The sequence below is a fragment of the Mytilus trossulus genome, chromosome 2 (assembly GCF_036588685.1).
Source record: "Mytilus trossulus isolate FHL-02 chromosome 2, PNRI_Mtr1.1.1.hap1, whole genome shotgun sequence".
Classification (NCBI taxonomy): Eukaryota; Metazoa; Mollusca; class Bivalvia; order Mytilida; family Mytilidae; genus Mytilus; species Mytilus trossulus.
In genome coordinates, this window is record NC_086374.1 from 44,551,254 (window position 1) to 44,567,580 (window position 16,327).

A 16,327-nucleotide genomic window follows, 5' to 3' on the forward strand; every position below is an offset into this window, starting at 1 on the left:
GAATAACTGAGATCAAACGAACCACACGTTGATTAAGTTTTTTTTATACAATGGGTGCAGAAAGGGATAAGTTGACAAAAAATTAGAGAAATTTCTTTAATCAATTGGCAGGATAACGGCATGTGGCCAATGTTTTAACAGATTTAATTTGCGGAAGTGATTTTCAAGGTCAAAAAATCGGAATGTTTCAAAACAATTTATAATGTTTTAAATCTTTAAGAATACTTATTTTTAATATCGTTGAACTTGACGAATGTGAAATATCTAGAATTTGATAAATAGCAACCAGCACACTGTTGATTTGTTTTTCTTTTTAACGAAAGTCGAAATATCGTCCAAAGTTTTGAAAAGGGTTAAACTTGTTTAATGACATGCGTTATTCTTTTGATTGAGTATGATTGTGACTCTGTCTTACTTTTTAATATCTTTTACAAATTATTTTGTACTTCTGCAAAAGATTTAGAATGCAATTAGGCTTTTTAATTTCCTCTGAATAAAATCGTAAGTTTAATGAAAGATTACCATATGTATATTACACATTCACTATCTAAACGGGGGTAAACCTAACAAAACCGGGTGTTGGAAAATATTAGAAAAATGCGTTATCGTATAAATGGGAAAGTGCAGCTTAGTGATTCATCACCGTTGTTTTTAAGACTTTACAGATAATGGCATGTTAAATTAGATTAAATTCTTGGATTGTTCCGTGAACTTCTAAAACATCTACAATGAGGGACTTTCCGGATCAATTCATCACATAAATAATAAGGGATATCGTAATTGTAAGTGGCAAATTGAAAATTAAAAGTTAGAACAAAGTGTTTAGCAGGAAATGGGGGATGTAAATCTCATATATATTGACTAGGTCTGTATTTATGATCAGGTAGGGGGGGGTCTAAAATATTGATAAACACAGCAGGTATTGACTACTTGTAAGGTATAATATCAATGTGATGCAATTTCACAGATGCAAAGTAGCTATTTTGTAGAATTATATATGCCTATTTGCTAATACATGTTAATTTGCTATTCAGATTTTATCTCATAATTGAATCACAGATCCTACGTGTCTTAAATTGGACTGATTGATGTCATGATAGCTTGAAATTGTAATCACATATACCAAACTTATAATTTGATACGCCAGACGCCTGTGTCGTCTACAGAAGAATCATCAGTAACACAGAAAAAAACAGTTGATTTTGCCATGTGATTATGGACTTTCCGAATTGATTTTCCTCTAAGTTCAGTATTTTTGTGATTTTACTTTTTAGATTGCCAAAAAAAAAGGACAGTGTTGCAGAACATTGAAGACCCGAAATTAATATCAATGGGTTGTGATTTACTAATGGGATATATTAAAAGGTATAGGGATTTTCCCTTAAATCGATATATGAATCAGTTGGGTTTTCCCTAACCTTGTTCGTTTAGGCAAGTTGTTTCAAGATGTCAAGCTAAAGAGTTATCAAAGTACTAGAATTATAATTTAATACGTCAGACGCGCGTTTCGTCTACATTAGACTCATCAGTGACGCTCTGATCAAAATAGCTATAAAGCCAAACAAGTACAAACTTGAAGACCATTGAGGACCCAAAATGTCAAAAAGTTGTGCCAAATACGGCTAAGGTAATCTAATCCAGGGATAAGAAAATCCTTATTTTTTTTTTAAAAACTCAAAGTTTTGTAAACAGGAATTAAATATTCTATTCAAATGACTATTAAGTGAATATAAAATCAACACAGAAAGGAATCTTTGGTCTTGATCATAAATAAACGTAGCTAGGTGAAAAAACAACACTCAAAATAGTTGCAATTCGGGTACCCTGACGTAAGGTAATAGTACAAGGATTTGTTTAACTGATACAAATTTCCAAAGAACTCGATTTGAATACTTTGTTTTTTATGGATCAACCATTTGATTATATATATGAGGTAACTACCGCAGCTTTCTTATTTCATTTGGACCTCTACACTTTTTATCGCATGTTCCTCTGTTTGAAATCAAATTTTAATATTCTATTGAAAATCTGGGGTCAAATGAGTGTGATCAAACATGTTACGTAATACATACGTAAATTTATATGATCATTCTATCCTATGTTTTATTCCTCAGCTGTTTTTTTTTTAATTCAATTACTAGTAAAGCATCTGCAATTTTTTCATTTGATAACATTCATCTCACGTTGTGATATAAATAAGATAAAGATATGTACATAAGTGGATTGATTACAAACACTTTATCTTGTTGCTAGTGTCCACACAGGTGAAGAAGTGTATACAATGTCTAAATAAGGAATGTCATGAACTTTTAGACTCGACTTGAGATTTAATAATTCTAACATTAGCGACACGGAATTAATCAGTTTAAAATCCAATGTTAGTCTCTTTGTCATTAAATAAGAACGTGTTGAGATGTAAGCCTCAATACTAAAACTTTAAATAGATTGTAATTTATTTGAAAGATGCGAAAATGAATGTTTATAATTCAGTGAAGTGCATTTGTGTACTGTATATATGGAATGGTTTTTTAACATGCTGTTATACAAAACATTGCAATGTGACATATTCCGAAAAAGTTGTCACATGTGACTGTTCAAACATGGATTTCCACACTGTTCCGAGACATATACCAACCAACACAACAATATTAGATTTATCAAGCAATAATATCGCTTTGCTACATAATGAAACATTCATGCGGTTGACTAAACTTCGGACATTAATCATCCACACATCAAGATTAAGATACATTGATTTGAATGCCTTTAAAGGCCTTGAAAACCTTCAAACTCTTGATCTCAGTGCGAACTTTTTGGATGTTGGGTCGTTACCTATGAGTGTGTTCAACAGTACTCCTAATTTACTAACTTTACAGTTATCCGATAATACATTCTCTGGAGAATATCCCGATAAATCCTTAAGTTTTCTCTCTAACCTACAGAGTCTAAGTATCAATGGAATTCGAAATGGACGTTTTCTTGATGGTTTTAAATATTTAAAAAACCTTAGGATATTGCGTTTACAGCCATGCTTCATCACGCATCTAACAAATGAAACATTCTTAGTGTTCGATAATTTACCTATCGAATACATTGATATCTCTTGTGCAATAAGGAAAGTTGAATATGGATCACTTTCTCCTTTTAAATCACTAAATGTATTGAAATTATCTGATAATTCATTTATACGGTTATCGGATTTAATACCCATTCTTATACCGTTGAAAGACAGGAATATGAGCGAAATTAATTTGTCTAAAAATTATAGAGCTCGTACTGGATCTGACATCTTAACACCTGAACATTTCACAATTCTTGGTCAAATTTGTGTAAAACGTTTAATACTAGCAAAAAATCAAATTAGTGTTATCAGAACTGGTTCGATTTCTGCCATAAAATACAAGAACTGTTTAGAACATTTAGATCTTGCGCGGAATAGCATATATGGCGACACAGGTTCAGCGCTTGAATTATTCCAGTTGACAGGCTTAAAAACAATAGATGTATCACAACAGGACCCACTTAGTCCATGGAATGTCGGATTGCTCAGTCGTAACACATCCATGTTCCCAGCTAACAATGTATCAGAAGTCTTTAAGAGGGGAAATACTATTTACACTTTTCCTTTACCCCCTAATATAGAGGAAATGTATGCCGAACGTTTAGTTATAAAATCCACACATCTTGCAAATGTTAACTTTACACATGGACGTAAATTAAGAGTATTAGATTTTAACTGGACTCCATGCAACAGTTGCAGTGGACGTTTACGTGGAATTGACCATCTTGAGATATTTAAAATATCTGGATTCAATTGTTCGTTTATTGATTTATTATTTTTTCAGTCATTTAAAAAACTTAAAGTTCTAGAGAGTCGAAGCGCAAATTTAGGTCGTGGTTTGCTAGAGGACAAAGATGGAAAAATTCTGAAAGGGCTGTTCGAACTTCAACAAATTGATTTTTCAGCAAACCAATTTAAATATTTGAATCCTTCATTGTTCAAATCTCAGTACAAATCGTTGTTAAAGTTAATTTTGTCAAGTAATATTCTAACAGAGATCAATATGAAGTTTTCAAAATTTTCAAAACTGAATTACATTGATTTATCAGATAATAGAATTAGATATTTAGAGAGAGGAACAATAAAAGAATTAGATATGCTGAACATCAAATCAATGGATAAACTTGAACTGCTGTTACAAGGCAATATGTTTGAATGCAACTGTGATTCTTTGCATTTTATAGAATGGCTTCATTTTACAAATGTGACGCTAGACAATGGTGGAAACTACTCGTGTAGGTACTTTGACGGAAGCTATAAAACAACAACATTTGCATTCCAAAATTTGCATGACTTAAAAACAATGTGTGTTTCCAAAGTATGGCTGATTTTCTCTGTGTTATTATCAGTTTTATTGATAATGATAATTATAGCCAGCAGTATAGCATACAAATACAGGATAACTCTTCAATACTGGTACCTAACTATTCGCCGGAAATACCGCCATTATTCTAAATTGGAGGGCGAGTCAAATGAGTATAGATATAGCGCGTTTGTGGCGTATCACAATGCAGACTACAAATGGGTGTGTGGTCCACTAAGTACTTTTCTCGAAAAAGAAAAGGAACAATCTTTGTGTCTCCATCATCGTGATTTTTTACCTGGTAATCTTATAGCGGATAATATTGTTGAAGCTGTCTCCCACAGTCGAAAAGTTATTTTAGTGATAAGTGAAACATTTTTGGAAAGTTCTTGGTGTGAATTCGAACTTGATATGGCTCGAATGCAAATGTTTCAAGAAAGTCGTAATATGTTGATTGTTGTTTTAGTTCAAAATATTCCAGCTAAAAGTATGCCTAAATCTCTTTTGCGGATTTGGAACAAAGTTACGTGCCTAGAGGCATATGATTGTGATATTCTAATGGAAAATGACAATTTTGAACATATATTTTGGAATCGTTTATATGAAGCTGTACTTTTATGATATGTGTTTCTTCACGAACATTATTTGACATTAAATAGTTTCTTTTGGAAAATTTTACCTCATAACTAAAATAAGTAATTCAGACTTAATTCAGCGTAAATAGCGTAACCATAGTTGCTCCTTCGATAACAATTTGCTTCCCACTTTTGAAATCAACTTCCTGACTTGATAGCAGCTCAGACAGACATGCATGTGCAATATTAAACAATTTTCCATGAACATGCTATGAAAAGTATCGTTCGTTTTAAATAAGCAATGATATATGATTGCCAAATACGAACCTTAATAAGGTAAATTGTACAAGACCAGTACAGAAGTTTAAACTATTGATTTCCTTAACTTACACACCATGTAAGAAGAAATAATTTCATTCATGTCTTAAAGTGTATAATGTTTCTATTCAAATACTCCATTCGAATAATTTATACTGTTATCACTTCATCTATTTCTGATCGTTATATTAAATATAACATTACAACTTGTCGTTAACCAAATACAAATCACACTTAATCATTATGTCTACTATACGTTATACACACTCCTTTATGATGAAACTTACACATTATTGCAATGTTCATGTTAACTGACATTGTTTATTATTAGACATATTTAAGGATGTACTTAGGTGAGGTATTGGAATTTGTGTCAAATGTTCGGATTTCTTGTTTTTCTGTCATACAATACAATATAAAATATTTTGCCCCATAACGCTCATTTGTCTTTTCATATTAGACTTAATAGCTCATAAAGGGTCTTTTTCAAAATTAAAGCAGACTTTTAATTTTTTTGTTTTGATTTGTACGTAACCAAATATAAGATAAAATTCCGAGTCAGCTTTTCTCGACATGTTTTAAAAAATAATTTATCTCGAAAAGGAGCTATTAACATTTGTAGCTTATTTTGTTCTTAAACTAATGCTCTTCTGACTTAAAGTATCAATTTCAAATTTTTATTTTTTTTTATTTTACAAACACTCATCAAAGTATACATCTTAAATCATGTTAGGATTTATATTTGTTGTCTGTTTGATTAATCATTTTGATGTTAACTTTATTCCTTTCTTTGCTTGTTTATAACATTGTTACAATGATAAAGCGCCCGTCAAAAGCATAACCTTTCAGGACATTTTGATTTGATCAAAATCATGTATTTACCCTCTCAAATGTTTAAAAACACACTTATACCTTTCAAATCAAAACGTAAATATGGAATCATATACTGAAAAATCAGAAGGATAAACAAATTCCATTCAACGTAAATTTGTGGTATGTTTATCATCAAAAAATCTTTAACAACACTAATAACTTGTATTCATTTGATAAAATTGAAGAAACTACTGTTTAAAAATAACTTTTTTAAAGCACATTCTTAATCCTTTATAAATATTGGAGAGGGGGCTCACCAAGAGTACTAGTATAATTCTGATGACAGAAGTGCATTTTGTAACAAAATAAAATCGAAAATGGCAAGTGGTAATGTGTCAAAGAGACAACAACACAACCAAAGAGCACAAAGCCACCAATTGGTCTTCAACGCAGTGATAAAATCGCACATCCATAACTCATCAGTAGAGCTCAATTCAAAACAGAAGAGTATAAAAACCCGAAAATTCCGGAAGGTTGAATCACATACGGATTATGTCATGTATGCATAAAAAGGACGCATTTTTGCGCATACATAGTGCCTTTAAAATAAGAACCTTGTAAGCTGATTTGTTGATATAATTACCATCGATATTGTCTTTGTTGATGTCACCTAGGTTAACAATGGTCGCCCCAAATCGTCCTCCTCCTTGGTTATTTCCATATAAGTTTTGTACACTGGAATCTAGATACTGCGACTGTAATACCATCAATATATAACATTTTATAATTATATACAAAACAATAATATTAGAAAACAAATTATATATATTATATAATAAAAAAACAAATCGCACAAACAAACGAGCTATAAGAGTCATAAGTAAACATATCCTAGCCAAAGGTGGGTTGCCGTCTGAGTTATTCAAAATATGATTAAAAAAAAGAAGTCTTTTTTTAATTTTAGTTTCTTGTGTACGATTTGGAGTTTAGTATGGCGTTCATTGTCACTGAACTAGTTTATATATATTGTTTAGGGTCAAGCTGAAGGACGCCTCCGGTTGCGAGAATTTTATGCTGCATTTAAGACCTGATGGTGACATTCTGCTGTTGTCTGTTCTATGATCGGGGTGTCTTTTACACCTCCCCCATTTCCATTATCAATTTACATGCCAAGAGTTTTAAGTGTACAGTGTATAAAATGCTTATACCTGTATCAGAAACAGATTTCTTTTCTCTAAATTCCATTAAAAAAGACAATTGATAACCATTCTAACAGTGCACAGAAAAAGAGACCGAAGATGGAACACGGAATCACAAGTCAAAAAGAGATAGACAAAATCATTAATAAAACAAAAACAAGGATAAAAAGTGTAAAACAAAGGAAAAAAAAGTAGAGTAAGTTGATTGTGTGGCGCTCATTTTAATCATAGTAAGTACACATTCGGTGTCAAGTCTTAGTTTACCTTCACTACGCTGCTGACTACACATGTCAGAAACGTTACGAAATTTAACGGGAAATTAAAAATTAACATTGCTAGAATAATTCATCAATGAAAACTAAAACGTAAATTTCAAATCTATTCGATAAGCAAATTATGGATCCATTAGAAATATCGAAAAAAAAGTTCAAATTCCTTCAGGCAAAGTTGGACTAAAATAAATTTGGAGATTCGTTTTATGTCTTTTTGGCAGTTACTCCGGATAAATCCATGGTTTTCAACAACAAAAAAGGGCAAAAGATACAAGAGGGATATTCAAACTCATAGATCGAAAATAAACTGACAACGCCATTGCTGAAAATGAAAAATATAAACAGACAAATAACAGTATACAACTCACAAGACACAACAGGAAAAACTAAAGGCTTAGCAACACGAAGCCCTCCAAAAACAAGGGATAATCTCATGTGTTGAATTTCTTAGATTAAGATGAAGAATTTGTATAAGTGACTTGTCGCTTGTTTTTCTATCCATGTCGTATTTATTTATTTGTTTCTACATAAAATATTGTTTACACTAAATATCTAGATTAAAGCGTTCAAGGTGAAGGTAAATCCAGATAAAAACGCATCGGACGCAGGAACATTGTTTAGTAACATTTCATTTTTTACACATACATCACCAGTCCCATAGTACACAAACACGGTTCCTTCGTCATAGGATACCACCTTCTGTAGTGGGGCACCAACCAATACATCATTGTTTCCGTCATTGTTGACATCAGCAATACAAATAGATAACCCGTATCCTGATCCAATCTGAATATAACAAAAATACATTGCACTTATTAAGCCTGTGATATCTAAAATCTTAGTCTAGATTAGATGAAAAAAGAACATCGTGACAATAACACTTAGTTTTTTATCTTCATACCGGAAAAGATGAAAAGAAATCTCTTGTTTACTTTTGCTTTCGAGGGGATCTACGTAATACATACATACATAAGGAAATTATTGCATTTTGTGAATATCGATATGATATCAAGATTTTCCTTTTATGTTTCTGTTACAAAGAAAGAGGGTTAGCGCTTTAAAACCAGGTTTAATCCACCATTTTCTACATTTAAAAATGTCTGTACCAAGTCAGGAATATGACAGTTCTTGTTCATTCGTTTTTTATGCGTTTTGTTATTTGATTTTGCCATGTGATTATGGACATTCCGAATCGATTTTCCTCTAAGTTCAGTATTTTTGTGAATTTACTTTTTACAGGCATTTCTAAATTTAGGCATTTTGAAAAAAATGACTGAATTTTTAGGCATTTTCTAAAATGCCTAAAGTTGACATGCATTACGTAAAATGCATAAAAAAAACTATTCATTTTGTAAAATGTCTAAAATTTCTAATGAAAATTTCACAAATTGTCTTGTCTGTTTCAGGCAAATTGTGTAAATATGAAATACATGAAATAGATGATAAAATATATTGAAAAGCTACAAAAAAGGGTTGAGTACAATAAATTTGATATTATTCTTTAAAAATGTAGCCTGCAGATAATTTTTTTTATGTTTTACTAGTTTTAATGTCCATAATTAGAAACTCCACAGAGCAACAACTTTGAGTAATAACTCATCAACAATCTTCTTTTCATTATCACAGAAGGGCATGTTCTTCTTACACCAGAACAAAAATTTACAAACCAATTAATTGACACAGTACATAAATGAGCTGTGTTTAGAAGGAAACATGATACTTTTGCTATCGTTCAAATGAAGAATTTATCAGAAATAAAAGAAGGCATGCATCAGACTCAATGACGAAACAAGCTATCAGGATGAGAAATCTATCGGAAAGAATTTTGACAGAGGTAGATGTTGGAGCGAATGTGTTAGTTACAATTCCATATGTGGATCGAGGGAAAGGAGACCCGCGTAACTTTATGGCTGTTATTACTGGTAGGAAGAGCATGGTTATCAACTGGGAATTAAAGATGGAATACTACGTGGACTTTACACCAGGATTCAGTTTGAACTGTCTGACAGTAACTTTATTGCTATTCAATCTGTTAATTATGATAATGAAATATCCTTTAGAAAAGCTGTCAGTAAAGTTTCTTTGTGTGTAGGGTTACACAAAATGTGGCTGTAGTGCTAGTGGTAAGACTAGATGTAACACTTAACGTTGTCTTTGCAAAAATTTGGGACAAATGTGTTACAGTCGCTGTCATTAAAACATTACAAGTAGCAACAAATAATGGTCATCTTCAGTGATACTGTAAATAATTTGAATACAATTATGAAACTGTAACTGTTAAAATTGCATGCTATATTTAATGATGGAATAAAATGATCTATTTGATATTTCCAATTGTTAAATTTTGAGTACATTCCATTCAGTTTTAGTCTTTTAGCCATTTTGTAAAATGCCTTATAACTTTTTCAGGCATTTTTAAAATGCCTGAAAAAAATAGTCAATTTGTAAAATGCCTAGATATTTCAGTCATCTTACAAAATGTCTGTAACATATTTACATATATGTATACCCTAGGGAGGTTAAAAAAATAATAATATGCGAAATATTCAAAATTACACACTAGCAAAAAACATAGAATTGCTGTCGTTTCTATCCATTAACGGTATTATGTATATGTCAGTGAAAACTGGCATGTATAGTTTTCTGGGTCCACCATTCTTTCCATGTCTTTTTTATATTCAATTTTGTAGTTGCATAGTTCCTTTTATATATACTTATAGATTATCGTTGATCCTCTCAACGAGATTGATTTTCTCGCTTGAGCCGGGACGCCGAAAGCGAGAAAAACAATCAAGTGATATGACCAATGATAATCTGTTTATCGCTGTTTTACCTATGCCGACGTTGTCAATTTCATGTCAATTTCATTAGCAACGCCACGTGCTCTCTTAGTTTCTAGCGATAATGTTCATATCACTCGAATACGTTTTCATATCATTCGACTCCGCTGAGAAAGAAAATTATCCGACAGTAAGATCAAAGGAGAATTCGTAAAATAGCGATAATAAGATTTATAGCATGTCAATCTTTAATTATTATTAGATTTCAAATCAGTAGCATTTGCACTACATACATGGATTAACTGTTTTCCGTTTAGTACGTGTTTGTTAATTAAATTGAAGCGTCTTCTTATTGTGTCGTAGGACTATTGAAAATATGGTAAAAAGAAGTAAAATAACAAAACAAAAAAAGAATTCCGAGGAAAATTCAAAACAGTAAGTCCCTAATCAACAGTCAAAATCAAAACCTTAAACACATCAAACGGACGGAAAGCAACATGCAGCTGACATATTCCTGACGTACAGTAATTTTCTTAAAGAAAATGGTGGGTTTCACCCAGTTTTATAGATAGCTCAACCTCGCACTCATATAAGAGAAAATGTATGAAAAAATGTTTATAAATAAAAGATTCTTACCTTATTTCCCATAAACTGTTTTCTCACCTCTAGATTAGTCCCACCACCAGTAGGACATAAAACTACAAACTTATATAAAATAGAAAAATATAACATGTTTATCAATACGAAAACGTCTTCTGTTATATGTGCATTCGATGGAGAAGATATATAGTTGACAATAAAACCCATGTTGTAAATAAAAGACTACACAATGGCAACAAGAATTAATAAAGACGAAAATACAAGCAAGTCAACAAGCTTAACTTTGAGTTATATGCGAATCTGATCATAACGGCACCAGTCGTGTTGCTTATAAATGACACTGAATTAAAAACGTATCGTCGTCACACGATCTGGAAATTTTTAAATATGATAATTGTTAAATTCTAAGGATGGTAGGGAACCCAAATCAGGTCTTCGGTCCTTCTTTAAAGATAATTAGTGCAAGTGGTTTAGATATAGACTATCACAAGCCACGTGGTAACCGCCTTTGTGTTGATGTACATCATCATAATTTATAATATATATGCTCATTTTTCTGTACATTTAATGTTTATAAAATGTTTTCATGTTTCCATGCATTATCTTGCGTAGATGTTCTCAAAACAAACTTTTAGTTTAATGCTGTTCAAATTTTTTTTGATTGGCATTGCATGCAACTATTCTCGTACGATAACCACTGACGTCACGCGTACGAATTTAATTAAGGTCAAGTTACAGTAAATGGGCTATGTCACAGATTTCTGTTAAATTTGGCATACATCTCTGGCTCGACTAACTTCAACTGAAAATCGAAAAAATAATGTATTTATCTCAATTATCATTTGGAATATTACTGTTTGAATTCTTACAAAAGGGGTGAACATTTGTATAGAAAGCACATAAAATCGGCGAAAAACCTTCTTAAATTTGTTCAATTTCGAGATATCTTATTTAGTTAAATAAGATATCTTATAAACTAATTGAGATATCTTAATAACAAAATGAGATATCTTATATTTAATTGAGATATCTGATTAATTAATAGAGATATCCTATTAACTTATAGAGATATCTTATAAACTAATAGAGATATCTTATAAACTAATAGAGATATCTTATTTACTTTCGAATTAAATAAGATATCTTATAAAAAATAAAGATATCTTAATACTTAATAAGATATCTTGTTAAATAAATAAGATATCTTCAAATTTGAATAAATATAAAAACGGCGTGCCATAGGGGTTCGGTATCTTTATAATACTTTTATTCTCATCGATCTTGATTTGTTTTAGGAATTGCTATCGGTGCAGGAAATATAATAACGGCGTGCCATAGGTAAATTAAAAAAAGAATGAGTGATATTTTGTTCATTCTATTTCGTTATAATGCGTACTATAAATATTAGTTTCAAGATACTTGAAAATGGCCGAAAACCTCCTGGTAAATCTGATGTGTTTGTAGTCAATCAATCATGCAAACTCCCTCTTATTATTTGTATGATATATAGTTTACCTTATGTATGTTAACATATTTATGTTTGTGAAGTATTAAAACTATGTATGATTCGATGACTTACCGATCCAAGATGACCATCATTATTGGCAAAATGTGGAATCCCTGCTACGACAGTAGTTTTAGAGCAACCAGACTGAGGACCGATTCTTCCGACATCAATAGATAATCCTGAAATAATCAGTTGTGTTTACATGTATAGTAAATCATATTTTTATCTAATGTAATTCTTTGATATGTCGTTGTCTTGAAGATATGCATATTTCAAAGACGAACAAAAAACTCTGCCTGGTGACATCTATTGTTGTATATGTTAGCGGCAATAAGTGAAATTAGGCATTAAGCTTACATCCTAGGCAATAAGCTAACGCCTAGGCAGTAAGTCTATTGCCTAAATGATGTTAGGCATTAGTCTTAAATCCTAGGATTTAAGCTTAAATCCTGAAAAATGTGTGCAGGCATTAAGCTTAATGCCTAAAATGTAAATGCGAGTAAATAAAAGACATTATGATAACTCTGTGTCCTGTTTATTGAACCTGTCCTAAGATTAGTCCTATAAGATATTTTTAGAACAGAAAATATGATCTAGGTAGGATTGACTTACGACATTTCTCAGCATGCTGCACATCGAAGCTATCTTAGGATTATATTAGCTAAGATGTCTGAAGTATTGGCGTAAAAGAAAATAGCAAATGAAAAACATGAAATATTGTATCAAATTCAACCAAAAACTTTAATTCATAAACCGATTGATCATTAGAAAATAATTATTAGTTTTAACAGAAAGGTTATAAATAATTTTCATATTATAATTGTAGATCCAAACTCTTTGAAACAAAATATAAGTAAAAAAATATATAACTACGTTTTATATTACTAGAATTGAACTGAATAATTGTAGATAGTTGAAGTTAAATATATAATCGGTAAAATCATTTTATACTTTTAGGGACCTGAATTTGAAGCGTCACGGTTTCATACTTTAAAGTTCGTAGGAAAATCTCGTGCATCTATCATATCAATACTGAAACTTCAACTATTTTATTTATTACTGCAAATAACATACGTTTGAAAATGAGCAGAAGAAAAAAAAATGAATTTCACCGATTTTAACGATGCAAAAGTACAGGGTCCAGTGTCATTCTAAATATAAAAAAGAAGATGTGGCATGATTACCAATATGACAAATCTCCACAAGAGACCAGAAATAAATTCACTAATAAAATATGTTATTTGTATATTAAAATGCTTCAACTAATAATTTAGAAATATAAAAACTTGATCGAAATTTGTGTTCAAAAAATCATTTTGTTATCCCAAATTTTGGAACTATTAACAAATACAATCTACTTATCCAAAAAAAAAAAATGGAAAATGGTGTGATAAAAAGTCATATCTTAATTTGGTCTACTTTTGACCCGTTCAAACTGAATGAACAGACTAATGAAGTGTACAATTTTTCAAATAAATATAATTAAAATCATTCTATAGAATCTCCCCCTTGTTTCAATTGGATACAATTACTTTTTAAAGTCTTTTTGATACCTAGTAAAACCACACAAACATGAAAAAAGTATGAGTTAATTCTGTTTTTCAACTGCTAAAATTTGAAGATCTGTCAAAGGAATGTATATTTATAAACGACTCTATATCAAGAATAAATCACACAATATACATAAGTTCCAGGGTTTACTTATTGCCTAAAATTATGTTCGGCAATAGGATGAATAATCATCATCAGATTTCAGGCAATAAGCTTAATGCCTGAAAATTTCAGGCAATAACTTAATGCCTAGGCGTTAGCTTATTGCCTAGGATTTAAGCTTAATGCCTAATTTTACTTATTGCCGCTAACATATATATATATATAAATATTGTAACACTGCCTCTCGGGTGCTAGAGTCGGACACCAGAGAACACAATGAACATAAAGTAAAGGGATCTTTTTATTGTGTGTATGTATATTAGGATAAAATATTAGGGTCGACGTCTAGTTGGTTTACCGTCGACCAAAACACTCTACCGATATTGATTTTATATTTGTTTTGTTATTACTGTATATTTACTAAATATTCGTGAAATAAAATACATGAAATAGAACAGTTTAGATGCTTTATTATTATTTATAAAAATGCTGGACTGGTAGTGGTACAGCTCTGTTCCTGGCCTAGTCCGGTTCCTAGTATGGTTGGTCTTATCTATAACTAACCTAAACAGAGACTTTACTCTGTCACTATCTAAATATTATTAAACTACCAATGTGTAGCGCTAAACTCGATCACATTAAAGTAAATCAACCAGATTCACTAACCCACAGTTTATAATAAGTCTCAATTCTTTAAGACATAAAAAATACAATCAACAATCAACAATTCTTTATAGGTAATCACAAAATCGTTCCTACCATAAAGCTTCCGTAATAAATATTAAATACTTGACTTTCTTAAAGTTAATCACCTAGGAATTTCACCTAACAAAACAAGTTGCACAAAACTATATATTTATTTGCACCAAGGATTTGCTCCCATTTGGCACCTAAAGTTTGCACCAATAAATATTTGCACCAAGGATTTGCTCCCGATTTGGCACCTAAAGTTTGCACCAATAAATATTTGCACCAAGGATTTGCTCCCGATTTGGCACCTAAAGTTTGCACCAATAAATATTTGCACCAAGGATTTGCCCCCGATTTGGCACCTTCAATAGCAATGTCACCGTCACCGGTAACCTCAACACCGTCACCGTCACCCTTAGCACCGTCACCGGCACCCTAAGCACCGTCACCGACAAGCCTTAGCCCTGTCACCGACACCCTTAATTAACACCAGCACCGACAACCTTAAATTAAAACAAAGGTAACGTTCCATAAGCTACATATTCCAGCATTTATTTAAGTTTGACACTACCCATTCTTGTCAACCAAACACTCCGTCGTTTCTGTTGTTGTTTTGGTATTTATACTTTCGACTGACCAATGACAGAGCTTGTTACATATTGTTTACCAATCGGCAACCATGGATCATATTAGGGAAACTCCCGTAATGTTGATACTGTTTGTAAACAACGATTGATCTTCATCAATAAAGATGGGTTTCGACTTTTAATTTATTAGTAGATCATTAGAACAGTTTTATTTGAGTTTATTGTATAATAAGGTAACTACCGCGAAAATACGGAATCAGTACGTGAACTAAAACATCTTAACAAACTAACATACACAAATCTGTCGTATCATGAAAACAACAGCCACAATAACAATGACAAGTTTTACACTACTTGTAACATTAGACATCTCACTAACATCTATCGTTTTATCCTCAATAATTTCGAGAAACTATACAGACATAGGTTTACTATAAAAAGGGGGGAATGTCGGCATTACAATATATATGTTTAATAACAATATCAAACAAGATGTAGAAGAATTGCCAATAAGACAAATGTCACACGGAGAATGAGTGAAAACATTAGGTCACTGTATGGACTTAAACATTGAGCAGAATATATACCACATAGTAACCCATAAAAGGCCAGGCATAACAAAATTTGAAACAATTCTAACGGGAAAACCAATAGCTCGAATTTATAACTTTATGAAGAATAAAAAAACACATTCAAAACAAATATGGTTGAAAACAACATACAACAACCACCTAATTTCAAGCTTATGACGTCGGATAAGAAAACATATGGAATTTGACGGAGATAAATATATGTGTGTGGGCGCTCAAACATCCGGTGTATGTAGGACAGTGGTGTAACAGTGCAATATAAGAACAATCTGTTTTAATCATATTGGATATGTATAATCGATCTAAGTACTATCAGTAACTCAAAGCTGATTCATAGAGATTAGCAAGTTCTTTTCCAAAACCTAAGTATCGATCCGTG

General features: G+C 31.5%; 2 protein-coding genes across 2 annotated transcripts in view; one reads left to right on the plus strand and one right to left on the minus strand.

The window, feature by feature from the left end:
• LOC134707332 (integrin alpha-3-like) overlaps positions 1-16,327 on the minus strand; it is a 43,331-nt gene that overhangs the window by 13,423 nt on the left and 13,581 nt on the right. The window contains exons 7-10 of the mRNA XM_063567004.1: positions 12,501-12,607; positions 10,958-11,026; positions 8,187-8,327; positions 6,714-6,825 (exon numbers count right to left, since the gene is read on the minus strand). Of these exons, the coding sequence (XP_063423074.1) occupies positions 6,714-6,825; positions 8,187-8,327; positions 10,958-11,026; positions 12,501-12,607 (429 nt within the window). The remainder of the gene's footprint in view (positions 1-6,713; positions 6,826-8,186; positions 8,328-10,957; positions 11,027-12,500; positions 12,608-16,327) is intronic.
• LOC134707333 (toll-like receptor 4) lies at positions 2,123-5,681 on the plus strand. The gene has a single exon (XM_063567005.1). The coding sequence runs from the start codon at positions 2,472-2,474 to the stop codon at positions 4,983-4,985; it is 2,514 nt and encodes an 837-aa protein (XP_063423075.1). The 5' UTR covers positions 2,123-2,471; the 3' UTR covers positions 4,986-5,681.